Below are 27,618 nucleotides of genomic sequence, written 5' to 3' on the forward strand. Positions count from 1 at the left end.
ATATATGTATGTATATAACATACATACACACACACATATATATATATATGTATGAATGTATCTGTCAATCTATGATATACATAAATGTAATTTAAAATACTCCATGTATATAAATGAGTATATATGCATATAGAAGTAAATATATATCAGTCACTCACCGTTCTTTCATAAATTTCAAGGTGTGTACAATATCTGGCCTTTTTTGTCGGTAATTCCATAGATGTAAGGTATCATCAGAACAAACTGTTACCAATGCACCCTGAAATTTCAAATGGAAATTGAAGAGAATCATAATTATCGTTTAGAAATAAATTCAAAACAAATGTAAAATAAAATTAATAAATAAATGTAGAAGAGAAGTGTTATAAATAGATCTTATTTTAAATGTTTTTTTTTTTTTTCAGTTGCATGGTTGATTCTTGGAGGAAGCGGGTGTTGAGTGCTTAGAGCTCCTATGCAGCAAAAGAAGAAGAAAGTGGTTGGCTGGCTGGTTTTCGGTATTTTTGAAAGACTGAAAGTTTAATTACATGTAATAAAACAGGACCAGAGAGATGTAAATTGTGAAAGGAGGCTGGAAAGATTGTGTGTAATGATTGAGAGAGAGAGAGAGAGAGAGAGAGAGAGAGAGAGAGTGGGGGAGAAAGAAAGATAGAGTAAGTAATAAGATGGTATAAACAACAACAGTTCCAAATGAATAATAGAATGAAATCAAGAGTTATAGAGTAAATAAACATGGTTAAAGAGGACAGTCTTAAACATGGCCTGAAGAATAGAAGTCATTGGCCAAAAGAAACAGTTTGCTATTGTTTAGCCCAAGGTTAGGTCTTATTGAGTAGGTCCATAATCAAAGATGTTGCACCCAAACTAAGCCATCTTTTTATTCAGACAAACTATATATAGGGATAGAAACACACCAACACTGGTTGTCAAGCCGTGGTGGGGACAAATACAACACATATAGATATATACATACATGCATATTACAACACATATATGTACATACTCACACACACACATAGGTGCAGGCATGGCTGTGTGGTAAGAAGATTGCTTTGTAACCACATGGTTACAGGTTCAGTCCCACTGCATGTCACCTTGGGCAAGTGTCATTAACTTTAACCTCGCACTGACCAAAGCCTTGTGAGTGGATTTGGAAGATGGAAACTGAAATAAGCCCATTGTACATATATCGTGTGTGAGAGTGTGTGTGTGTGTGTGTGTGTGCTTGTGTCTGTGGTTATCCTCCACCACTGCTTGACAACCAGTATTGGTGTGTTTACATCCTCCGTAGTTTAGTTGTTTGGCAATAGAGTTTGATAGGATAAGTACCAGGTTTAAAAAAAAAGTACAGGGGTAATTCGACTAAAAGTTCTAATAACTGAAACAAGTAAAAGATATATGTATAACAGACTTCTTTCAGTTTCCATCTACCAAATCCTCTCACAAGACTTTGGTTGGCCTGGAACTATGGTAGAAGACACTTGCTGAACCCAAGACCATATGGAACTGAACCCAAGACCGTATGGTTGGGAAGCTACATAACCACGTCTGCATCTATATAAATGTTATCTAATAATTTGAAGAATCTGTCAAGGAATTTAAATTTCCAGGAAAGAGGATTTGTGATAATAAAACAATTGTAAAACAACTCTTGAATAGCAAAAAGAAATTTTTTTTTAATGGAAAACATGAAGTTATTTCGAAGAATTAAATGGTATAATAATGATATTCTGTTAATGGCTTCGTAAATAAATATATATTAATGCACTTTATATTTGGAAAAGCAAATGAAAACAAACAAAAAAAAAAAGAACGAAACAAGACACAAGAGAAATTCTGGAATATGGAAAACCATTTTACTCAGAATTTCAGACAATATGTTTGTAGAATTTTTTTATTCATTTTTTAAAATTTATTTAATATCCCCCAGAAAATGCTAAAGTGGGTATAAATTGATTTGATGACGTCAGTATTTGATGTAAGTGTGAGTATTGCAGAAGAAAAGGTGAGATCTCGATAAAACAAAGCTGTGGGTGAAATCACTTCATATACAAACAGGCAAACCAAGAATGTCTTTGGCTTAACAATGGAACATCTATATCAGTGGTTCCCAAACTTTTACGGGCTGCCACCCCTCGGCACCCGAGCCACATTCCTAGCACACACTTCCTACCCACCAGCACAAACATAAACCACTTTCTGCAGCAAATTCAAAACATCTGTATTTCACAAATAAAATTTAACCTAATTAACTCATTTGTGGAGGCGTGTGGCTTAGTGGTTAGGGTGTCAGCATCATGATCGTAAGATTGTGGTTTTGATTCCTGGACCGGACGACGTGTTGTGTTCTTGAGCAAAACACTTCATTTCACATTGCTCCAGTCCACTCAGCTAGCAAAAATGAGTAACGCTGTGATGGACTGGTGTCCCGTGCAGCTGGTAACACATACGCCATTGAAACCGGGAAACCGGGCCCACGAGCCTGGCTAGGCTTTAAAAGGGCGCATTTATTTTATTATTAATCAACTCATTATTTTGTTGTTTTTACATACATTGCCCTCTTTTTCTCACCCCATTATCACCCCACTTTTCTTCAATAACCCCTGGATCTTTTCACCCCCCCCCCCCACAGGAGGGCAGTACTACCCACTTTGGGAACCACTGATCGATACAGTCATCAGCTCGCCTCATTTCACTTACATAACAGACAAACCAAAAATATATTTGGCTTAACAGTGGAACATCTATGTAGTCACCAACTCTGCAAAAAATGGCAACCAAATTTCTCTCAAATCATAGACTACTATCTTAAAAGAGGAACATTTGATTATCATTTGTTTTTGTTGTAGAAAATTTGTGAAAATTCCCACCACATCAGCAACAAGCACTTCCATTTATTCCAGGTCAATGAACAGTTAAGAAGTTCAGCCTGTAAGTTTGTAATTCTGTGTTTGATCCCACTGTGGGGTACCTTGAGCAAGTATCTTATACCATGCCCTCAGCCTCACTCATATCATCAGAGTGATAATTATTTCTATTTAGCCAGGTAAACTAGATCAAGCAGAGTTGCATTTATTGTTCAGGGGTAGAACACATCGACACAAGTGAGATCTGAATTCATGATCAATGTAATCAAGAAGTCCAGCACTTAACCTCCACAACTATTGTACTTCCCGAAGATCAAATGATCAGAGATTGGTTACTGAAGAGATGTTTTGATTGAATAAGCTTCAGTAAGAGAAGTGTGATGATGTGTTTTAGAATCAATCAGCAATTAGGAAAACCATAGCCATAGGCGTGGCTATATGGTAAGAAATTTGCTTCAAAACCACATGGTTCTGGGTTCAGTCCCACTGCATGGCACTTGGGCAAGTGTTTCCTACAATAGTCCTTGGCTGACCAAAGCCATGTGAGAGGATTTTTAGCAAACAGAAATTGAAAGGTGTTCTCTCTGTCTGTCTGTCTCTCTCTCTCTATGTATATAAATACATACAAAGAGAGAGAGAGAGAGAGAATATTCTTTTATTATTATACTTGTGTCAGTCATTTGACTACAGCCATACTGGATCACCGTCATTAGTTGAGCAAATTGACCCCAAGATTTATTCTTTGTAAGCCTAGTACTTATTCTATCAGTCTCTTTTACCAAAATCGCTATGTTACGGGCATGTAAACGCACCAGCAATATTGGGGGTGGTGACAAACACGCACACACACACACACACACATTATATATATATATATATATATATATATATATATATATATATATATATATATATATATATAATATATATATATATATATATATATATAATATATATATATATATATATATATATATATATATATATATATACACAATGGACTTTTTTCAGTTTTCATCTATCAAATCTACTCACAAGGCTTTGGTCAGCCTGAGGATTTAGTAGCAGACACTTCCCCAGGGTGCCATGCAGTGGGACTAAACCTGGAACCATGTGGTTGGTAAGCAAGCTACTTTACACAGCCACTGTGCCTCCATGTCTTGACATCATGTAATAATCGTAAATGACCATCACAGCTGTACAAGCAGTGTCATTCATTTCCAGTTGATGTACTCGACTAGTACCCACCCCATGAAATTTTAGGCCTTGTGCCTATAGTAGAAAGGATTATTATTATTACTATGATGGTGATGATGATCCTTGTTTAGATTTGAACTCCCTATACATCCTGGGGTTTTTCCCCCCTTATTAAGTTCTGTTCCTGATACCTGCTTGAATTAATTTAGATCACCACCATTACTCAGTCAGTTTCAAAAGCAGCAGCAGCCGCCCCCACAACAACCAAATCTTAACCCATTAACAGGCTTCACTCTTTCTCTCCACCCACCTGCTTTTGTCATTATTCTACTCCAAGATATCTTCGTTAATTTAATTCTTGAATCACTAATGACACTCCCTTTATTATTGCATCAACAAGTGGATTGTGGCAGTAGGGTTATTGAAAGGAATTAGTGTCGTTCATCAAGTGGAATATTAATTAATAAACTTCATACCTCTCTCTCTGACACTCTTTTCATCCATCTCATTTTTCTGTTTATTTAGCAAATGAACCATGAAAAGGAACTTTAAGAAATTGATACATTACTCCCTGGCATTTATACTTAGGTGATAGGAATGGAATAAATCTTGAATATATCAAAGAAGAATACAAAATTGCTTCTTCATCTATTATTATTATTATTATTATTATTAGGCTGCAAGTTAGCACAATTGTTAGCATGCTGGATAAAATGCTTAGCAGTATTTCGCCCATCTTTATGTTCTGAGTTCAAATGGTAGTCAGAAGTCAATATAGAAATGATAGTTGGGCAGTGGTGCCCAACTACCAGGCTCCAATCAGTACCAGGCTGTGGAATCATTTGGTATAGGGCTGCATAGAAAGAAAATAATTTTTCAATTTTATTTGTATTTTATTGACTATCACAGTCTGCAGGGTGTTTTTACATTGTATATATGTTATATCAGATAATAATTAAATTTTATATAATGTACTTTCTGTGTTTTGTTATGTGTTTGATTCCCTGGTCCATGGAAAAATTGTTTTGCATGAAACCGGTCTATAACACAAAAATGGTTGGGGTCCCTCTGATATAGGGACAATAGTAAAACTATAGTGGATGAGGGTAGACAGAAGCTGTTCAGCTGACAGTTGAAATAGAGTGGACAGTACAGTGGACAAGAGGTTAATATCACTGTAAAACAATTACAAGATGTAAATGTGAATAGGTCATGTGTTAATTAGAAATAAGTAAGAAATATCAAGTCAAATTAATTCAGCAAATGTCACTTAATGTACATTACTAGAAATATTAACGTTACAGACTATGTGTGTGTGTGTGTGTGTGTGTATACATACATACATACATACATACATACATACATATATACACACATATATATATATATATATGTATGTATATATAAATGATGATTTGCGTAGCTACATGATAGATAAGTCAATTAAGGAAATGAAGTCAGGGTAAGTCCCCGGCCCGTCAGGAATTATTGCTGAGATGCTTAAAATATCTAGCAGAGAGGGATTGGCCTAGTCACATGTATAGTTAATCAAGTTGACCAAGGAGGGGTTATACTCAATGACTGGTGTAGCAGTATTATATTCAATTGCTATAAGAAGTAATTACAGATATATTAAATTGCTGGACCAAGTCATGAAAGTTCCAGAAAGGGTCATGGATCAAGTAATTAGGAAGAGAGTTAGCCAAGATGAGATGCAGTTTGGTTTTGTGCCAAGGAAAAGCACTAGTGATGTTATCTTCCTTGTAAGGCAGCTGCAGAAGAAGCATTTAGCGAAAAATAAACTGCTGTACTTAGCATTCGTTGATACGGAGAAAACCTCAGGCAGGGTCTCTTACACCCTTATCTGGTGCTTGCTGCAGAAGCTAGGGGTAGATGTGTGGCTAGTGAGGGCTGTCCAAGCCATGTATAGAGATACTGTCAGTAAGGTGAAAGTCAGCAATGAATATAGTAACAAATTTGGAGGGCATGTAGGAGTTCACCAAGGCTCAGTTCTAAGGCCCCCTCTTGTTTATCATAGTCCTCCAGGCATAAAAATGGAATTTAAACTTGGTTGCCCATGGGAGTTTCTCTTTGCTGATGACCTTGTTCTTATAGCTGAATCTATGATAGAATTAGAAAAGAAATATCAGGTGCAGAAGCAAGATCTGGAGTCAAAGGGGCTTAGAGTTCATTTGACAACGAACAAAATATGAGTAAGCAGGAAAGCAGACAAATTACTAATCCCTTCAGGGAAAGGGACCTGCTTGATATGTAGAAAAAGTGTAGGTAGAAATTCCATACGGTGTATGCAATGCAAGCTATGGACATATAAGAGAAGCAATAGAATCAACAGAAAGGTAAACAGAGAAAGTAGTCTTTGTGTGTGACAGATGTGCAGGAATAACAAAAACTAAGAATGTACAGGAAATAGATTTCCTCCACTGTCCACTGGAGCAGGTGTGTTTACACAACACTGGCATGGGTGCTTTTTAAGTGTAAATACACACACACACACACACACCACAGACTTGCACACAGTTTCCACTTATAAAATTCCACATGAGGTAATTAGTCAACCTGTGACCATTGTAGAATATGCTCTTGCCTACAGTACCACATAGCAGGAGTGACACTGGAATGATATTTTTACTTATTTCAGTCTTTGGATTGTGGTCATGCTGGGGCAATGCTTTGAAAGGGCTTAATCAAACAAATCCTAGTACTTTTTTGTTTTAAAGCCCAGTACTTACTCTATCAGTTTTCTTTTTGCCAGACTGTTAAGTTATGGGGAAATAAACAAACCAATGCTGGTTGTCAGGCAGTGGTGGGGAACAAACACACACATACATATATATATATATATATACACTAACACACACACACATGATGAGCTTCTTTCAGTTTCCATTTACCAAATCCACTCACAAAGCTTTGATTAGCCTAGAGTATAGCAGAAGGTAGTTTCCCAAGTAGCTATGCAGTGGGATTGAACTTATAACCTTGTGGCTGAGAAGTAAACTTCTTACCACACAGCCATGCCTGCACCCATAGTTATACAGCAAACTTCTAAACCAAATGGCTAGGACTACTTAAGACATTGGTTTCAAATTTTGACACAATGCCAGCAATTTCAAAGGAGGTGGGATAAGTTGATTACATCGGCCCCACTGTTCAACTGGTACTTATTTAATCAACCCCGAAAGGATGAAAGGCGAAGTTGACTTTGGCAGAATTTGAACTCAGGATGTAAAGATGGACAAAATGCCACTAAGCGTATTGCCTAGCAAGCTAATGACTCTGCCAGCTCACTGCCTTTATAATAATAATAATAATAATAATAATAATAATAATAATAATAACAATAATAATAACAATCCTTTCTACTATAGGCACAAAGCCTGAAACTTGGGGGAATGGGACATGTTGATTACATTGACCCCAGTGTTTCACTGGTACTTAATTTATTGACTCCGAAAGAATGAAAGGCAAAGTCAACCTCAGGGGAATTTGAACTCAGAATGTAGTGGTAAATGAAATACCACTAAACATTTTGCTTGGTGGGCTAACAATTCTGCCAGCTCGCTGCCTTAATAATAATAATAATAATAATAATAATAATAATAATGATGATGATGATGATTAATAAATAAATAAATAAATAATAATGATGATTTCAAATTTTGGCACGAAGCCAGCAATTTCAGAAGAGAGGTTGCCTGATAAAATGAAAGGCAAAGTTGACTTCGGTAGAGGTTGAACTCAGAACGTAAACACAGATGAAATGCCTCTAAGCATTTTGCTTGGTGCGCTAGCGATTCTGCAAGCTCACTGCCTTATGGACTACATGAGTTATTGATTTTATTTTGACTAGACTGAAAACCCCAAATTTAAAAGTGCAGATGCAGGGTGGCTAGAAAATAGGATCATCAATGATTGTGCATTCTCCAAGAGAAATAGCAATGCAGGTGAAATGGAACGGATACAGATAAAACTATGGAGGTGCATTAGTAATCTCTGTAAGTTTGATGTGTTCTATTCTAGTTCTTCTTATCAACAAGTCTTGGGAAAAATAAAAGTATATATCAAAAATACAATAAACAGTGTAAACTTCAAAATGTGAAAAACAATGCTTGTTCTTTGAAGTGATAAAAATATCGTAGATCTTATTCACACGAAGAATTATCACTGGCTTCTATAAATTGTATAATATGATTTGTTTCTTCTAGAAAATAAATCTATTTCTTCAGAAAGAGCAAAGCAAAACATAACAGAAAGAAAAAGAAGACAGAATGAAAATCAGATGAAATAAAAAATTTTGTCACTTATTTCAATTAACCATTCCTAAATTAAAAAAAAAAATAAATGAATAAGTGAAATAACGAAAAAAAAAAAAACCTTCTGGAATAACTAACCTTCTTATGACCTTCAAACCATTAACCTCTAAAATTAGGTGCAGCAGAGCAAGAACAGTATTTTAAGACAAGAGTTAAAAATAATGAAGTCATTTGTATAACATTTTAGCAATTCCTTATAAATAACTATCAAAAACAAAACAAACAAAAAAAATAATGAATAAAAACAAACAAAAGTAATATAAATCTTTATAATCCGTTTTACTCCAGGGAATATAAACCAATCAACCGTTTTTAGATTAGAGAGAAATATGCTTTTTTTCTCAATCCTAAAACATCAGTTTCATAGCAAAATGAATTTGATGCCTTTAACCATGAAAAATAAATATATTGTGAAAAATAAAAGAAAAATCCGAAAAAAACTTGAAAATAACTAATTTATCTAAACAGTAAATGAAAGTAAAATAAAACAAATAAAAGTAAAATCTGAAGGAATTAAGATTATTACCTTTGCATATTTTACACTAATCAATAGCCAAGCTATAAAGAATTTATAAAGAATCCAATTTGCAAATGTTATTAATCTATTTTGCTCCTGCTTTGCAAAGAACTTCAACGAGATGATATAAACATCCACGATTACTGTAATTTTCTTGAAATATGTAATAAAATATTGGAGATTTTGTTGTTACCATTGCAAACAAGTGTATATATATATATATATATATAAGGCAAAGTCAACCTACCACTAATTCAACTAGGTAGTAGTAGTAGTAGTAGTAGTAGTATGAACTAATGAAATAGTTTAATTCTCTAATCATCATTATAATAATAATAATAATAATAATAATAATAATGATGATAATATTCAGAGTGTTAGACATTGCTGAATGAATTCTGATGCCAGGCCAGATAGATCAGCGAAAAACAATTTCTGTTAATTGAAGACAATCAGGTTCTTTGTCAATAGAATCTAAGTTTATGTGTTTGTTCTTTATATATATATATATATATATATATATATATATATATATAAAGAACAAACACATAAACTTAGATTCTATTGACAAAGAACCTGATTGTCTTCAATTAACAGAAATTGTTTTTCGCTGATCTATCTGGCCTGGCATCAGAATTCATTCAGCAATGTCTAACACTCTGAATATTATCATCATTATTATTATTATTATTATTATTATTATTATAATGATGATTAGAGAATTAAACTATTTCATTAGTTCATACTACTACTACTACTACTACTACTACCTAGTTGAATTAGTGGTAGGTTGACTTTGCCTTTCATCCTTTTGGGGTCTATAAAATAAGTACCAGTTGAATATTGGAGTTGATGTAATCAACTTACTCTCTCCCCTGAAAATCTGCTGGCCTTGTGCCAAAATCTGAGACCATTATCATTATTATTATTATTAAGGTGGTGAGCTGGCAAATGTGTCACTTCTAGTTTTCTCTGTCCCCACTCACTTCAACCCACCTTCTTAGCTTGAGGTGCCACCTGGACACTTCATCACCACTATTTAACTCTTTGTGGCTGCTGCTGATTCATTTCTCATTCTCTCCTAATTGTGAGTAGCCATGTAGCTCCCTACAAGAACTTGCTCTACTGCACATCCTTCTCACATGCCTTAACCCTAATCTGCAAGTGTAAAACCCCTCCCTTCAGATTTTTAAAGCTTGTAAGCTGCAAAGCAACCTCACCAGAGGCATGAGAAAAGTGCCCAGTATACACTGTAAGGGTATCCAGTCATAGAGACCATGCCAAAGTAGACATTGGAGCATGAGGCAGTCTTTGGGCCTCTCAGCTCCTTCAAACTATCCAAACCATGTCAGCATGGAGCATAGACATTAAATGATAATGATCATCATCATCATTTCATTGATCCTATCCATGTTTAAGATTGTTTAAAGCATTTGCTATACACATAATTCTTACAGTAATTTTAATAGCATATTCACAATGGAAAGACAAAAAAAAAAAAATGAACCAACCCTTTTCCATGGACAACTGCAAGTATGTCTTTCTTGATTACATTCACTTTTTGGTGTAATAATCCTTTCTACTATAGACACAAGGCCTGAAATTTTGGGGAGGGGTTAAGTTGATTACATTGACCCAGTACTCCACTGGTACTTAATTTACCAACCCCAAAAGGATGAAAGCAAAGTCAACCTCAGCAGGATTTGAACTCAGAATGTAAGCATTTTGCCCGGCACACTAACAATTCTGTCAGCTTGCTGCCTTACTTCTTGGAGTAATAATAAAAATTATAACTCAGAAGAGATGACAAGTGTATAACAAAAGATACAGTTTTCAAAGATGTTTTCTTCTAAGACTGTATTTTGTGTTTTTCTCCCTCTTCTCATATGGAGTTGGTCTTAATTGGCATTTGGTAATTATGATACACCCTCAAGAGGCAAACATGATTTTGATAAATCAAATATTCATGTTGGATGTTATTTGACAAACCAGTATTTGTCTATTCAAATACATGCTGCTGGCCACTTTGAATTATTTCTCTTAGGCAATTTTTGTCTAAACTATGCCAATTACCTTAGCCATAACTGTTATCTACTCTGTTTTGTATGTATAAGTCTATGTCTTTTGCCTACTGAAGATAAGGTTGGACTATTGCTGAGCTGATGAAGGCCATTGAGCCAGAAACACACGTCCACAGCTCTCCTCTTAACTTATAATAGCAAGTCAGTTTTAGAGAATTATTGACTCTTGAGGTTATCTCCCCCTCTAAAGTGGAACTGCCATTCAGTAATTATGATATGCCCTCTTGAGTTGGAGATAGTGTTGATAAATCAAGAATTGTCATTGTAAGGTATTTAACATACTGGTATTTGTCTATGTTATTCAAATACATTGTTATGGGTATGATTTTAAACTGCATCTGGTAGTGGGACCTCTAGAGTTTTAAGGAGTGTGAAACCACCTCTTAGCTACTATGGTTCCCAGGTCAACTCTGAGCTGGAGTGGTAGCATCTGTCAGGATCCTGGCTATGGGTTAAATAGAATGTATACTATCTGCTCCAAACCCAGGCTATATCTGCTCCGATAATTGGTGGCAACTTGGTCAGCGAATCCTCTGTGATGGTCAACAATTGATAGCAAGATGAGCTGCCATGGATCCTATCATCCACAAGTGTGTGTGCATGTGACCGGGGACCACATGTGAATTTGTGTATTCTTACTGAAATTCCAAATGATGAACTACAGTTATGGTGTCTGCACTATGTAATGCACTTGCTCCCCTAGTGAGGCATTACTTTGCTAACTGAAACATTAGGGCTGACCGTTAAACATGATCAGCATTCATGACGGATGTGGTGAACTCATCGGTTAGAACTATCTCAACCCATCCCATCTGAATGCTGTTCTAAGTACAAGTAAGTAAGTACATGCCACTTTTAGTTATTTTTCTTAGCTCATTTTTGCTTAAATTATAGGATTATTGCTTTGCTCGGAGAGAGACAAAATTCATACTTGTTAGAGATAATTCACTGTTTGACAGTTCAATATTATGTCTATTTAAATAATTTCACCTCTGCAATATTTAAAAAGACACCAATAAAAGTTGAATAGTTTTCTTTCAGTCAATTAAAATTTTGATTACATTTTATGAATGTGTTTTTTTTTATGAAGCTTATTGAAAAGGAAACAAAAGATCAATAATTTTCCTCCCTTCCAATCATCTTCTGGAAATATCTCAATATAATTATGTCTATAAGTAATAAAGTTGAAAATGTTCATCTTTTAATATCAGCTTCCTGTTCAATATTGCTGGTAATAATTTAACATTGAAACCCCTAAAACGTGTGTGCATGTGTGTGCTAAGTAAAGTACTGAGGCAGTGTGTATGTGTGCCATAGATAGGTTTATAAATAGCTGAACAATGGGAATAGCTGAACATAGCTGAACAATGGGAACACAGAACAAAGTTAAGAATAACTTGAATAGTTTCACCAGTCATTACCAGCTTATTATGAATGTATATTTCATCCTATCTACGAAGGGAGAAAGAGAGAAAAGGAAAGGAGAGGAAAGAGAAAGGAAAGGAGAAGGGGAGAGGAGGAGAGAAAAAGAGAGAGAAGGAGAGAAAAGGAGAGAGAAGGAGAGAAAAGGAGAGAGAAGGAGAGAAAAGGAGAGAGAGGTTAAAGTGGGGAGAGAGTACAGAATACAGCTTCATACATAAAAATGCAGGGAAGAAAGAACGTTGCTTTTGTTTATTTGTATATCAGTGCATTTGTTGGTATTACAAATAGCAAACTAGATGATGTAAGCAGTCCTGATGAGCTGCTGCACATGACCAGTAAAACTAACAGAATTGTTCACTCTGTTCTGCAGAAAGAACCCTGTGGCTTTCCTGGGAGCTTTATTTGTATCAAATACGTACATAAATTTATTGCCATGTTAAATCTATATAGTGTGCACTCTATATAGTGGTTAGCAGACAAAAGGCAACAATATAGGATAGAGAAAGCCTTTTGGTCTTGGTGCATATCATCATGGAACCTCTCTAGTGCTGGTGCCACAATAATATGCATCCTGTACACTTTGTAATGTGGTCAGCATTAGGAAGGGCATCCAGCCATAGAAATCGTGTTAAAAATGAAGCATACTGAAATGTGAAGCAAAAAAATGAGACTGGATGCCTGGTACCTAGAAAGTCATTAGGCCCTCTACTAGTTGGAGAACAGAATTGGTGGGTGTTCTGACCCAGCATTCAATAGAGGATTAGTGGCAGGGAAGAGTGACATTCTAGCAGGGACTAGGCATCCACAAAAACAAACTGTTAATCTGCTCTGGAGAACTTTCAGACCAGGGACTACCATAGATAATTTCCAGAAATCCTTGGCCTAGGAGTACTACCAAGGGGCATCAACACTCTGAAATAAACTCTACAGGCATGGAAGTGCTGTTGAATGGACTTGTCTGAGATGTGAGCAGAAAGATAAAACCATTCTGCATACACTTATTCAGTGACCGGGCATTGCTGACTTGTGGAGTCATGTTGAACAGCAGTTATTGCATGTGGGATGGCTCCAGTTATCAGCTGAGTCCAAAGTGATAATTACCCAACAGCCCTCCTTTAACTGAGCAGAGAAGGCAGCTGTCCTTTGTCTGGTGGCTACAGTGAAAGAGATTGTGTGGTGGATGAGGCTGAAAAGTATGAGGACAGAGTCATTTCTCTTTGGTGGAGCCCTCATCAACTTTTCTATATTTCACTTGGAAAGGAAGGTGAGGGTGGACAAGGAGGTATTATCCTCATGTGAACTTTTTGAAACGTGGTAGAGAGTGGTGAAGATGGCAAGAGTAGATGGTACCACTTTAAGTATAAGCTTGTGAGTTGAAGAGCAAAATTTGGAGAGGGCACTTGCCCTTGATGTTCAGAGAGATCTTGGATGGTAGGGTTCCTCAATTAACCCCAGAAGTCCTGCATCAGGAGGATTACATCATTATCATCCCTTTTTGTTGTCTTTTCTTTTATTGATGCATACCATATATATATATATATATATATATATATATGTATTCAGTTTTTCTATCATTAGATTCTTCATAATCCTCCTACTATGTCTATCTTTGTATTCTACTCCCTCATCCATCACCCTGGTGGCAAATACAAGAAATCAATATTATAACCAATGAGCTGGCAGAATCGTTAGCACACTGGGCAAAATACTTAGCAGCATCTCATTCATCTTTAGGTTTTAAGTTCAAATACTGCTGAGGTTGACTTTGCCTTTCATTCTTTCAGGCTCGATACAATAAGTATCAGTTGAGCGCTGGGGTTGATGGAATCGATTTACCCCTTCCCCTGAAATTGCTGGCCTTGTGGTAATATTTGAAATCAATAGTATAACTACTACTATTGCTGTAAGATGCAAGAAGTGAGAGGCAGTCACTTCCCTTCGGGGATTGGCCAGGATCCTATCTGGCTCCCACTCCTGCATTTAGATTATGTATAGCTCCATGAAGGCTGCAGTATACAGCAGTGGCCACAACCTAGTTTGCAAATGTAACTAATCAGCTAAACTACATGAGTGAATCAAAGGGCTACGCCTGAAGGTGGGAATGGTTATCCCTTAGTAAACCTGGAAAAGTGGAAAGTGTAGAAGAACCAGCACTGGTAAATGGACTTGAAGGTGTAACAGAGGGGTAATGTGTCATGCCATAAGAAAGGGCAAGTCAACATCAGCCAGTCATCATGAAAGGGATTGGGGTCCTATCACATATTATCCTCATAAAAATGCCAATGATGATCTAAATAGAAGCAACAAGTAATGAAACTGGAGGACCTTGGCAAGCTGACTCTTGGATATGGAAGGTGCCAGGCTGATGAAAATATCATCATCACTACTATCTGAATTGTGTCAAATGGAGATGTGTGGATATAGATACATACACATCATCTCTAAGAGACAAGCTTCTGTACAGCTTCCAACTACCAAATTTCACTCATGAGGCATAAGTAAAGATGAGGCTGTGGTAGAAGATGCTGAAATCTAAGATACCATATAGTTGTGGTTGAATGTAAAACCTACAGCCATCTTAGTCCTCTGAGCCACTGAGGTGAGACCTCCACGTATAAAAAGTGGGATTGGGTTGTGTGGATTGATTCTCACTTTAGAACTACTGGGCACAGGAAGGAATGAAAACCCTGCAGCATCAAGGATTGATTTAGTAAATTGAGGACATGCTGCTCTTCCTTGTGATCTTCAGTCAAAGAAACTGCCATCAATTATACTATCTATCAATGATAAATTAAACCTGCAGAGTTCAGAAGAATAATCAGTAAAAGTAACAATGTTTATAGATTCCCCGAGCAGTACAATTGAAGTGTTTGCAACCAGGAATGAAAGAATGAGAAATCATATTAACTGACATTTGCTACAATTTGTCTTACTTATTTACTTATTTCATTTTTATATACAGAAAATGTTTCAAATAATTTAAATGTGATTTTAGCAGCACAAACTTTTATTATATTCCTGACAGATATTCAAAGACAAAATGTATTGCAAAAATATAGAACTATCAAACTGATAATGTAGAACAAATGAAAAACAAAAAAATCTTCAAATCAAACAAACAAACAAACAAACAAACAGCACCTATGAATTGTAACAGAAAATTCAAATATAACAAAATGAATTTCAATAAAAGAATGTTGCAATTATTGATTCTTTTTTCCATTCCATAGAGAAACTTAGTAATAGTAGCTTTGGGAGAGTTTTGAAGAAGAGTGGGGAGACAGGAAAAATTATATACGGAACTAAGTTTAATATTTCAATCGAGTTAGACTTTTTTAAATTTTGTTTTTCAAATAAAACATATTTTAATGGTTTTCTTTGACAGATGTGTAAAGAACAGAAGGAAAGTGTCATATCTATTTAATGTTATTGTATTTTAGAACATTACTTGGATGTGCGTGCGTGTGTATGACTTGGGAACATCTCATGAGAGTGTTGGATAGAGTGCTTGGTAGTACTCATTCCAACCTTGTGTCTCTGAGTTCAAATTCTGCTGAGGTCAACTTTGCCTTACATCCTTACAAGGTTAACAAAATAAAGTACCAGTCAAGTGCTGGGGTTGGTATATCTGACGAACTCTCACTGAATTTGAGACCTTCTTTCTGTTGTAACAAATATGTTGAGCAACAGGTTGGCAGAATTATTACAGCATTGGGTAAGGATGCCTTGCAATATTCATTGCAGTTCGTTACATGCTGAGTTCAAACCTTACTGAAGTCAATTTTGCTTATTCTTCCTTTCAGTGGCAAAAAAAATAAAATAAAGAACCAGTCAAGCACTGAAATCAAAAGCATCAACTAAATTAATTTCCTGAAAGCTACTGGCCTTGCACTTATACTAGAAACAATCATTAAGGGTAGAGCATTGGTAGAATTGCCAGAGAGTTTGCATTATTTATTCCGGCTCTTTACGTTCCGAGTTCAAATCCTGCCAAAGTCAACTTCGCTTTTGGGAACAATAAAATAAAGTACCAGTTAAGTACTGACATCAATGTAACTGATTTTGCCCCTTCCCTCAAAATTGCTCTTCAAGGGCCGAAATTAGAAAGAATTACTACAATCATTATTATTATTATTATTATTATTATTATAATTATTATTCTCTCTCTTTGTTTCTGCCTTTTTCTTTTCACCTGTTATAAAATTGAAACTTAAAAACTGTTGATGTCATTCCATCAACGTGCGGATGCTGGTTGCTCTCGTTCATACTTTAAATTTAAATTCCTATAATCTTGAATTTTTATCACTTCTTATTTTGAACTTGACAAAGATAGACTTACTGCTGAAATATCGTTCACCCAATACAATATCTATTACAATTGAATCATGCTCTTTGTCTTGACTGTTTACCTTCGTGAAGAGTTATGTCAATCCTTTTTATTATAATTATTATTATTAATATTAAGGCAGCGTGCTTGGTAGAATTGTTAGGGTCAGAAGAAATGCTTTGCAGTATTTGTTCCAACCTTTACATTCTGAGTTCAAATCCTAATGAAGTTAACTTTATTTCAGCAACCCCAGAGGGATGAAAACAAAGTACCAATCAAGTCCTGGGGTTGACACAATTGACTAGCCTCCTCCTCCCAAAATTGCTGGCCTTGTGCCGAAATTTGAAACCATTACTATTATTATTTTTACTATTATTAAGGCAGTGAGCTTGTACAACCGTTAACATGCTGGACAAAACGCTTAGCAGCATTTCATTCGTCCTTATTTCCTGAGTTCAAAATCTACTAAGATTGAGTTTGCCTTTCATCCTTTCAGGATCAATAAGACAGGTACCAGTCCCAGTATTGGAATCAGTGAAATGAATTAGCCCCTTTCCACATATTTCAGGCCTGGTGCCTAAAAAAAGAAAGGATAATAATAATGATAATTATTATTATCATTATTATTATCATCATCATTATTAAGGTGGTGAGCTGGCAGAATCATTAGCACATGGACAAAATGCTTAATGGTATTTCACCTGTCTTTATGTTTTAAGTTCAAATTTTGCTGAGGTTGATTTTGCACTTCATCCTTTCGGGGATCGATAAATTAAGTACCAGTCAAGTACTGGGGTCGATGTGATCGACTTACCCGCTCCCCACAAATTTCAGGCCTTGCACCTATAGTAGAAAGGATTATTATTATTATGATGATGATGATGATGAAGATGGCAAGCTGGTAGAATTGTATGCAAGCTGGGCAAAATGCTTTGCAGCATTTTGTCCATCTTTATGTTCTGAGTTCAAATACTGCTGAGGTTGACTTTGCCTTTCATCCTTTGGGGGCTGATAAAGTAAGTACCAGCTGAGTACTGGGGTTGATGTAATCAACTTACACCCTCCCTGAAACTTGCTGGCCTTGTGCCAACATTTGAAGCCATTGTTGTTGTTGTTATCATTATTATTAGTTCTACTACTGCTATTGTAATGTTTCAACTAAAGATAGAAGCAGACATTTATCTTTTGTATTTAAAATGATAAAAGAAAATAAGGAGGAGGAGGAGGAGGAGGGAATGATGGCAGAGGAGGAAGAAGAGGAGGAGGAATAGCACACAAAGGTGGGAAGTAATAGAATACTTGAAATAAAAACAATGTTCTGTTTAAGTGTAGCAAAATGACGGTAGCCATTTAATGATGTAACAGTGTAGTGAGAAATAAAACAAATGAGATAAGCTTAATCAACATTTCAGCTTTAACAAATACTAATGATGAGATGAAAAATTCAAAACGAAATATTAATGAGCAGCAAAACAATTAGGATTCCAACAGTAACAAGGGAAGCAGATGATGCTGGGCAACAATAAAAGATCAGTAGTTTTTGTTGCATGTGTCATAACAATTTTGTTACTGCTCTTTAGTCCCATGGTGCAAATGAAGAGGGAAAAAAATAATTTTCCCTCCATAGTTGGGTCTTCTTCCCACCACTAACCCTTAACTAAGAAGCTGGAGCCCTACAGGCCAAGGTAAAGCAGAGTTATTGCTAGTCATGGAGGGGAAAATGTTAATTCTTTAACAGGCACAGATGGTGGTATTGGGGCTAGTGTGACTATGTGGTACGATGTTTGGTTCCGCAACTACATGGTTCTGCAGTCTTCTTACTGCATGGGAAACTTGAGCAAATCTCTTTTATTATAGCGCTAAGCTGACCAAAGCCTTGTGAGTGGATTTGGTAAACAGAAACTGAAAGAAACCTGTCATATATGTATGTGTGTGTGTGTGTGTGTGTGTGCATATAGATATATATGCATGTACATATGTGTGTGTGTAAAAAAAAAAAAAAATATATATATATATATATATGTGTGTGTGTGTGTATGTATGTATATATAAATATGTGTGTATCTTCATGTCTCCTACAACTACTTGACAAACAGTGTTGGTTTGCGTATGTTCTGCATAAAAGACTAATACAAAATGAATACCAGGCTTAAAAAAAAGTAAAGGAAGTACATCCAGAGGTTGATTTGTTTGATTAAATCTCTCCATGATGGTGCCCCAGTGTTGCTGCAGTCCAATGACTGAATCAAGCAAAAGATGAAGAAAACCTCAGAGGTTCACAGAAGTCATTCTTAACTAGTTTCTAATGTTGAGTCAATGAGTCTAGTAGTCATTTGATGAAAGTCTGTTATAGAGTGAGTGTGAGTCTATTGTAGAGTGAGTAAAAGGGTAAAGCCTCTTTGGTCATGAATGACCATGGAATTGCACCTAGACAGTTCCCCTTTGAGGCACAAATCTGGACAAGGTTGTTTATGGAAGACCAGCAGTTGCCCATGCATATCAGCCTCCTCTTTCCATGCCACTGATGTTATCCAAGGGAAAGGCAAAGGGTCGATACAGCTTGGCACCAGTGACATGGCAACTCATTTCTACAACTGAGTGAACTGGAGCAACGTGAAATAAAGTGTCTTCCTTAAGACCATAACACACAGCCTGGCCCAGGAATCAAACTCACTACCTCATTATAGTGAGCCTGATGTTCTAACCACTGAGCCATGCATCTATGAGATGAGAATCTAGTTTTTAAATGTTGGGTAACCCAGAGTCTTGTGTTGTCTAGGTGAGTCTGCTGTTGACAAAGAGATTTTAGTTTCTAGTGCTGAAGGATGACATTTCATCATATAGATCTCCTCCAACATCTAATACCTTTTCAACCAGTTATGTTGACTGAAACATTGAAAAACTGAGGCATTGTTTAGTAGAGGAAGGAAATATTCAATACTTTACAAATATGCCATGAAAGCTGTTTAGACTTTTCCAAAGAATACTGATGTTTTAACTTTGTAAGAAATTCACAAACTCACAAAAAATTCAAAGTTGTAAACTGGTAACTTAATTTATTGACCCCGAAAGGATGAAAAGCAAAGTCGACCTTGGCAGAATTTGAACTCAGAATGTAAAGACCTAAAATGCCACGAAGTACCTCACCTGGCACACTAATGATTCTGCCAGTTCACTGCCTTAGAAAGATGCTATAATGCCTGCAGTAGTTTCGAAGTCGTTACCAGAGAGTTGGTAGCACTATGTGTAGTCTAATCAGCAATTTTACTACTAATCACCACAAAGAATTAATTTAAGTATTAATTACAGATACAGCAAAGCTATATTGATTTTATTTTTATCTTCAACATGAAAATCTATTTGGTATTTTCTTATGCAATCAATTGTTAACTGATTGATATCATCATACATGCATAATGAAGTCGATAGTAGCAATATACATTTTGTGGCAGTAATAAACTTGATTGAAGATTCCACTGTCAAACCAATTCTATTCATTTTGAGCATATAAGAATATTTTAAGAAGATACTAAGTTGTTAGATGAACTTAGCCTGTAGAAGGTGACACTGTGTGATGTCATTTAATGAAATATAAATTAATTAACATTTTATAACAGTGAAATTAGAGGTCATTAACCAGTGGAGTTAATTATAGTAGTAGCATTATTGTTGATAACACTGGGGCTAATGAAGTGTATAAAATGAGATACAGAACTGAGATAGTATTCAATATTTAAGAACTGTTAGTGAGCAAAGGTGGTGAGCTGGCAGAACTGTTACAGCAGCAGGCAAAATGCTTAGCAACATTTCGTCCATCTTTACGTTCTGAGTTCAAATTCCACCAAAGTCGACTTTGCCTTTCATCCTTTTGGGATCAATAAAATAAGTACCAGCTGAGCACTGGGGTTGATCTAATTGACTTATTCTCTTCCTTGAAATTACTGGCCTTGTCCCAAAATGTGGAACCAATCTTTAAGAACTGGTACTTTGAAATGTTACCATAGATTTAAAAAGGGGTCACCTTCTTTAATGTTGCTATGGAGTGTAAGGGAAAAAATATTAATGGTGATATGGTGCATGGGTGACTCATCAAATCCACAACAGCACAGAGAATCATCCTCATCATTGTTTTAACATCCACCTTTCCATGCTTGCATGGGCCAGATGAAGTTCACTGGAGCAGATTTTCTTTGGCTGGATGCCCTTCTTCTACCCAACTCTCATCTGTTTACAAGCAAGGAAATATTTTTCCATGCCCAGACATGTTTATTTTGCAGGATATCGGAACTGAATGACATCCATGGATGTGACATCAAGACAAAGTGACACAAAATGTCCTATGAACAAACAGCCTTTGACATTTTCTATTCTATCCAGTGGGTCTTTTTAACCTGATATTTACAGTGGTTTAGCAAAAGAGACTGGTAGAATAATACCAGACTTTAAAAAATAAATACTGGGGTTGATTCATTCAACTAAAAATTCTTCAAGGTGGTGCCCCAGCATGGCCACAGTTTAATGATTGAAACAAGTAAAGGATGCTATTATTTATAGCCTTATTTATTTTGAGTTCAAACATTAAAAACAAATTAGGTTGCGTTCTCTTGAAGTCTTCTAAATCCTTACGACATAGACATTATACAATTCTTGCAGATAACAACAAAGTTTCTAAAATGAATGGAGAAATTCAAATGATTGCCTTGATCTAATGGCAGAAAGTCTGTCATGTTGTCATGTTTACAGAAGATTTGGGTTCAAGTCCCATGAACAGCCTTTGATTTTTTTCAATCCTATTTTTACATGCTACAATTTATGGCATTATAAAGGCAGTGAGCTGACAGAATTGTTAGAATTCTGGGAAAAATGCTTAACAGTATTTTGTCTGCTGTTACGTTCTGAGTTCACATTCTGCCGAGGTTGACTTCGCCTTTCATACATTCAGGATCAATAAATTAAGTACCAGTGAAACACTGGGGTCAATGTAATCAACTAGTGCCCTCCACAAATTTCAGGCCTTGTACCTTTAGTAGAAAGGATTATTTATGGTGTTATTGGCTTTGAGTTCAACTGCTAAAAATAAATCATTTCAGGTGGAAACATGGCTGTGTGGTAAGAAGTCTGCTTCCCAATCACATGGTTCCATGTTCAGTCCCACTGCATGGTATCTTGGGCAAGTCTCTGCTATTATAGCCTTGGGCTGATCAAAGTCTTATGAGAGGCTTTGGTAGACAGAAACTGAAAGAAGCATGTCATGTGTGTGTGTGTGTGTGTGTATGTGTTTGCTCCAACCACTACTTGACAACTGGTGTTGGTTTGTTCATGTCCTTGTAACTTAGCATCTGTACAAAGGAAACCGATACAATAAACACCAGGCTACAGGGGTCGATTTTTTTGACTAGACCCTTCAAAGTGTTGTCCCAGTATGGTTGCAATCCAACAACTGAACTAAGTAAGAGAAAACAATGAAAGATAATAATAATAATAATAATAATAATAATGAAATGTGAATGCCAAAACAGATACAGAGATGTGAATGCAAAGAGAGATACAGAGGACTGGTGGCAATGGATGAGGAGGAACAAGTGATAAGGACGAACTATATGAAGTGCAGAATAGACAACATTAGTGATAGTGACAATTGCAGAATGTGTGGTGAGAGGGGAGAAACAGTATGGCACATCGTTAGCGAATGCCTGAAATTGGCACAATGAGAATACAAAAGATGCCATGACAATGTGGCAAGAATGATCCATTGGGAGCTCTGTGGAAATCACAGCCTACAAAGAGCAAAGATATGGTATCAGCAAACTCCAGAAGGAATCACTGGATTATGGTTTTCTTATAGAGTAAATGAGCATTGCCTACCAGACACAGACATATTGAATAAGAGACTAATACAGTCAGATCACTGAAAAAAATATCAAATAACAATAGTAATAATTAAAAAAAAACTACATACCTCATTTATTAGAAATAAAATTTGTATCACAGCCGCTTCTTCTGGGTGGCAGCAATGGCAGTCTACTCCTGGTCTTCCAAATCTATGTACTGAGTTAAGGTTCTAACCGAACATTTGAAACAATTCAACAATTCATACAGATTCATAAAAAAATAATAAAATGTATTTAAAAAACATTAAAAACAAAAAATTATGAAAACTGCTTCAATATAGGCACAGGTATGGTTGTATGATAAGAAGCCTGCTTCCCAACTACATGGATCCAGGTTCAGTTCCACTGCGTGGCATCTTGAGCAAGTGTTTTCTACTATAGTCTCAGGCAGACCAAAGCTTTTGAGTGGATTTGGTAGACAGAAACTGAAAGGAGCCTGTCATGTATATATGTGTGTGTATTAGTTTGTTTATACCCCCCATAGCTTAGAGGTTCAGGAGAAAGAGATTGATAAAATAAGTAACAGGTTTAAAAAAGGAAGTACTGGGGGTTGATACATTCGACTGAAAGATAAGGCACTAATGAAAGAATAACCTTTTTTTTTTTTTTTCTTGTGATGGCTCCTATCAAATCTGCATTTAACCCTTTAGATGACTGTCAAATGTAATGCTTATTTATTCTCATTGTTTTGAATTAATCATGCATTATCTTGTAGCTTTGAGATTTCAATGATGTGATTATCTTATTTTTAGAATGACTTTGTAGGGTGGATGTGAGAGGCTGGATTTGATTGTTTTGACCATAAAGCATAAAATATTTTGGCTAGATATGGCTGAATTAACCCTTTAACATTCAGATTTCTTGGTCAAATGTATAGCTTATTTATTCTTGTTGTTTTGAATTAGTCATCTCATAACTTCAAGATTTCAACAGTGACATTGTAGAGCAGGTGTTAAGGGATGAGCCTGGCCAGTTTGAGGATAAAACAGGAAGAATACTTTGGTCAGATATGGTCGATTTAAATGCTGAAGGGTCAAATCACAGGTATAGTTAGTCCACATTATTTCATAAGGGCCAGGTTCCTGGTTTCTTTGGTGTATATATACTCCTCCCTGGACACGATGCTGGTCTGTTGCAGGATTACTTATTTTAACCAGCTGAGTGGACTGGAGTAATGTGAAGTGAAATGTTTTGCTCAAGAACACAATGTATTGCCCAGTCCAGGAATCAAAACCATAATCGTACAATCATGAGTCCAACACCCTGACCATTAAGCCATGTGTCTCCACCACATGTATACATACAAAAATATCTCCACATATTGATTAATGGTAGTCTCTTGAGTCTGAGAAAGACAGTTCTGCAATTTCTAGCTGAACAAACTCTACAGATGATTTGTTAATAGTGATCAAATGCTTGTGCAGCACATTAGCTCGCTCTCTCCATCAAATCAACATTGCCTGTACAAGTGCATGGTGTGCTATATGGCAGATGTCGAAATGATCACAGAGCAACATGATATTAAGTGTTTTGCTCAAGAACACATCACCTGGTCTGAGAATCAAACCCACAATCTCACAATCATAAGTGCAACACCTTTACCACAAAGCCGTGCACTCACACACTTCACACATACCATCTTCCACCACTTCTACTAACACTGATGATGCTTATGTAAACAAAAACATTTAAAATCATGACACAGAAGACTAACTAAAAGCCATTAACTTCTGCATGATTCCCAAATACAATAACCCTGTCATGCTTTATTCCTGCTATAGTGGAAATAGATTAAACATCATCTCTGCTGGATTCCTGAGGAACATGGCTCAATGGTTAGAGTGTCGGGTTCAAAGTAATGACGTAGTGAGTTTGGTTCCTGGAACGGGCTGTGTGTTGTGTTCTTGAGCAAGACACTTTATTTCACATTGCTTGAGTTCACCCAGCTGTAGGAACGAGATGTGATGTCACTAGTGCCAAGATGTATCAACCTTTGCTTTATGCCTTGGATAGCATTGGTGGCGTGGAGAGGGAGGCTTGTATGCATGGGTAACTGCTGGTCTTCCATAAAATACCTTGCCCAGACTTGTGCCTCAGAGGGGAACTTTCTAGGTGCAATCCCATGGTCATTCATGATCGAAGGGGATCTTTACTTTGTTAGATTCCTGGTAAAGTGGTCAGGAACAATACACTTAGAAAAAGAAGGTGCAGCCAGTTCTGTCCATTATTTGGCCTGCAAATACACTTGTGCTGTATAGGCAACTATTTACTTTTTTGCTCAGGAGCCCAGTTGGAAGGTAAAGTTAGATAGAGGGACCCAGGTCTGAGAGGATTCATTTGAAAATTTTTAAGGAAGGCTTTTAAGGCCCACCTGTTATTAACCCCTGCAAAATGTAACAGTCAATTAAGTTTGACCATCACAGAAACAAGAGAAAAAAACACAGAATCTCAGGAAACTCATCTCATCCTTATCATTTAATGTCCACTTTCCCATGCTTGCATGGGTCACCCTGTGTTTGGCAAAAGTATAATCAATTCATGTAACATAAGGACAAAAGAGTTTTGACATTTCTCTATGTTGAAATTAGCCACAAAGCTAGGGCTTTGTTGACCTGTTACTTTGAGTAACAAGAAAAACTTGTCACCAAACCACACACACACGTGCACAGAGGTTGTATTTCTTTTAATTTCATCACATTATTAGTATTAGGAATTTTTTTTTTTAAATAGGTTAAATAATTATGTTCTTACACAACGAGAATTTTTTTAACAGACTTATTCCATAAAAGATCCTGTATTTTCATTTCATTAACTAAGAAAGGGTGAAAAATAAAGTCAACCACAGAAATATGAAGCAGCAAATGAAACAGGGAATCAGTTGTACATTAACATCTCCCTTCAAGTCACCTATTATTTTTGATGTAAACTGAGGAGGTTTTATTTTGGAATAGTGAACATATTTGTAACATTAGCTACTATGTCAAAACTTTTACTTATATATATCACATTAGTGTGATATATATATATATATATATATATATATATATATATATATATATGTATATATTTATTTATTTATTTATTTCGACACGTAAAAAGCACCATTTGAGTGTGGCTTGATGCCGCCTGACTGGCTCCCATGCCGGTGGTATGTAAAAAGCACCCACTACGTTCTCAGAATGGTTGGCATTAATAAGGCCATCCAGCTGTAGAAACCTTGCCAATCAGATTGGGGCCTGGTGCAGCCCCCTGGCTTGCCAGTCCTTAGTCAAACCATCTAACCCATGCCAGCATGGAAAGCAGATGTTAAATGGCAACAACAATGTGTGTGTGTGTGTGTGTGTGTGTGTGTGTGTGTGTATATCTTTTATCTTTTACTTGTTTCAGTCATGTGACTATAAATTGTCTATACAATTTGGAGTTTATAAACTGTCATTGCAATTTGAAAAATTCAAGAAAAAAGAAAGGATAAGTTAGCAGGTTGCAGGCAACCAATGGGACCCATGAGGAAGTATTCTGATGTTTCTAATAAAACTTTATATGTTTGCCTATGTTTTCCAATAAGCTCTACTAAGTTAACCCCAATTTTTTTTTTCTGAACTTCTCAAATTGCAAAGGTGATTTATGGATATCCTCTATGTGTGTCTATATAAATAATGTCAATGGATCATATATCTGAAAAAGAAGCACACTCTAAACCTTAGAGCAGTAAGGCCAAGCAGTTTATTAACTTCCTGTATGTATATATATATATATATATATATATATATATATAGGAAAATAAAAAATAATAATAATAATAATAATAAGGCAGAATGCTAGACTGAAAGCATATTTTAATATAGATGTGCATAAGGAAGATTAAAAAGGATTTCTAACCAGCTTTTATTGCATGGCAAATTTTCAAGAAGAAGGGAAATGAAAATAATGTTTTTTACAAAAATATAAAAAATATATTAAAAAAATAAACATACCAATATATTATAATGTCTTTGAGTTTTTAAAGTTCAATGGTAATCCATGTAGATAATTGTTAGATAGATTAGGATGCATGGAATTAAGAATAGTTTTGTGTTTAAAGAAGTAAATTTACTTCTTGTTTCTCTAAGAACAGAAATAAACTTCCTGTTGGCAAAGAGGCCAGAATTCCAACAAAAGAACTCCAACTAAAGAGTATAAAACCCACAGAATTGTCTTCCCTTACACACACTTCCTGTTTTGACACCACACTTCCTGTTTAACACATAAACTCTCAGCCTTTTTTAAACACAACACGATTTTTAATTCCATGCATCCTAATCTATCTAACAATTATCTACATGGATTACCTTTGAACTTTAAAAACTCAAAGACAATATAATGTATTGGTATATTTATTTTTTAATATATTTTTGTAAAAGAACATTATTTTCATTTCCCCTCTTCTTGAAAATTTGTCGTGCAAAGAAAGCCGGTTAGAAATCCTTTTTAATCCTCCTTATGCACATCTATATTAAAATATGTTTTCAGTTTAGCATTCTGCCTTATTATTATTATTTATTTTCCTATTATTTCTCCATGTGCAGTTAACACAACTCCACCATTTACTGACTTATATATATATATATAATTAGAGAGAGAGAGAGAGAGAGAGAGCCAAGCATTTGGTTTTCCATAACCAGATGTGTCCATCTATAGCTGATTCACCCTATGGAATCTGGGCAAAGAAAATGGAAGCTGTGATAGTGAACCAACATTAATGATGTAAATCAGTGGTTTTCAACCTGGGTCTGTATGGCCCTTGGGTGTCCATATAAGATTTTGTTGTTAGAATTTATCTGCAATAAATTGGTTATTCTTCTACAATGCATAGACTATTTAAATTTTTTAAAGTACAATTCTTAATAATATTTAATTATATAAGACATAAAAGGAATTTTAAACATCAAATAGCTAGGAAGGTCCACTTGAGTAAAATAGGAATGAAAGGGATTCGAAGGTAA

General features: G+C 35.8%; 1 protein-coding gene across 14 annotated transcripts in view; it reads right to left on the reverse strand.

Moving 5' to 3' along the window:
- The window catches only part of LOC106876481 (syntaxin-binding protein 5), a 435,422-nt gene that overhangs the window by 297,966 nt on the left and 109,838 nt on the right, over positions 1-27,618 (reverse strand). For 6 of the 14 annotated variants that reach the window (XM_089341865.1, XM_089341860.1, XM_089341859.1 and 3 more), the window contains exons 2-3: positions 22,705-22,806; positions 159-259 (exon numbers count right to left, since the gene is read on the reverse strand). In XM_089341865.1, the coding sequence (XP_089197991.1) occupies positions 159-259; positions 22,705-22,806 (203 nt within the window). The remainder of the gene's footprint in view (positions 1-158; positions 260-22,704; positions 22,807-27,618) is intronic. The other 8 variants (XM_089341863.1, XM_089341856.1, XM_089341855.1 and 5 more) reach the window with 2 other exon arrangements.

This window comes from Octopus bimaculoides, chromosome 25 (assembly GCF_046866305.1).
Source record: "Octopus bimaculoides isolate indiv1 chromosome 25, ASM4686630v1, whole genome shotgun sequence".
NCBI lineage: Eukaryota > Metazoa > Mollusca > Cephalopoda > Octopoda > Octopodidae > Octopus > Octopus bimaculoides.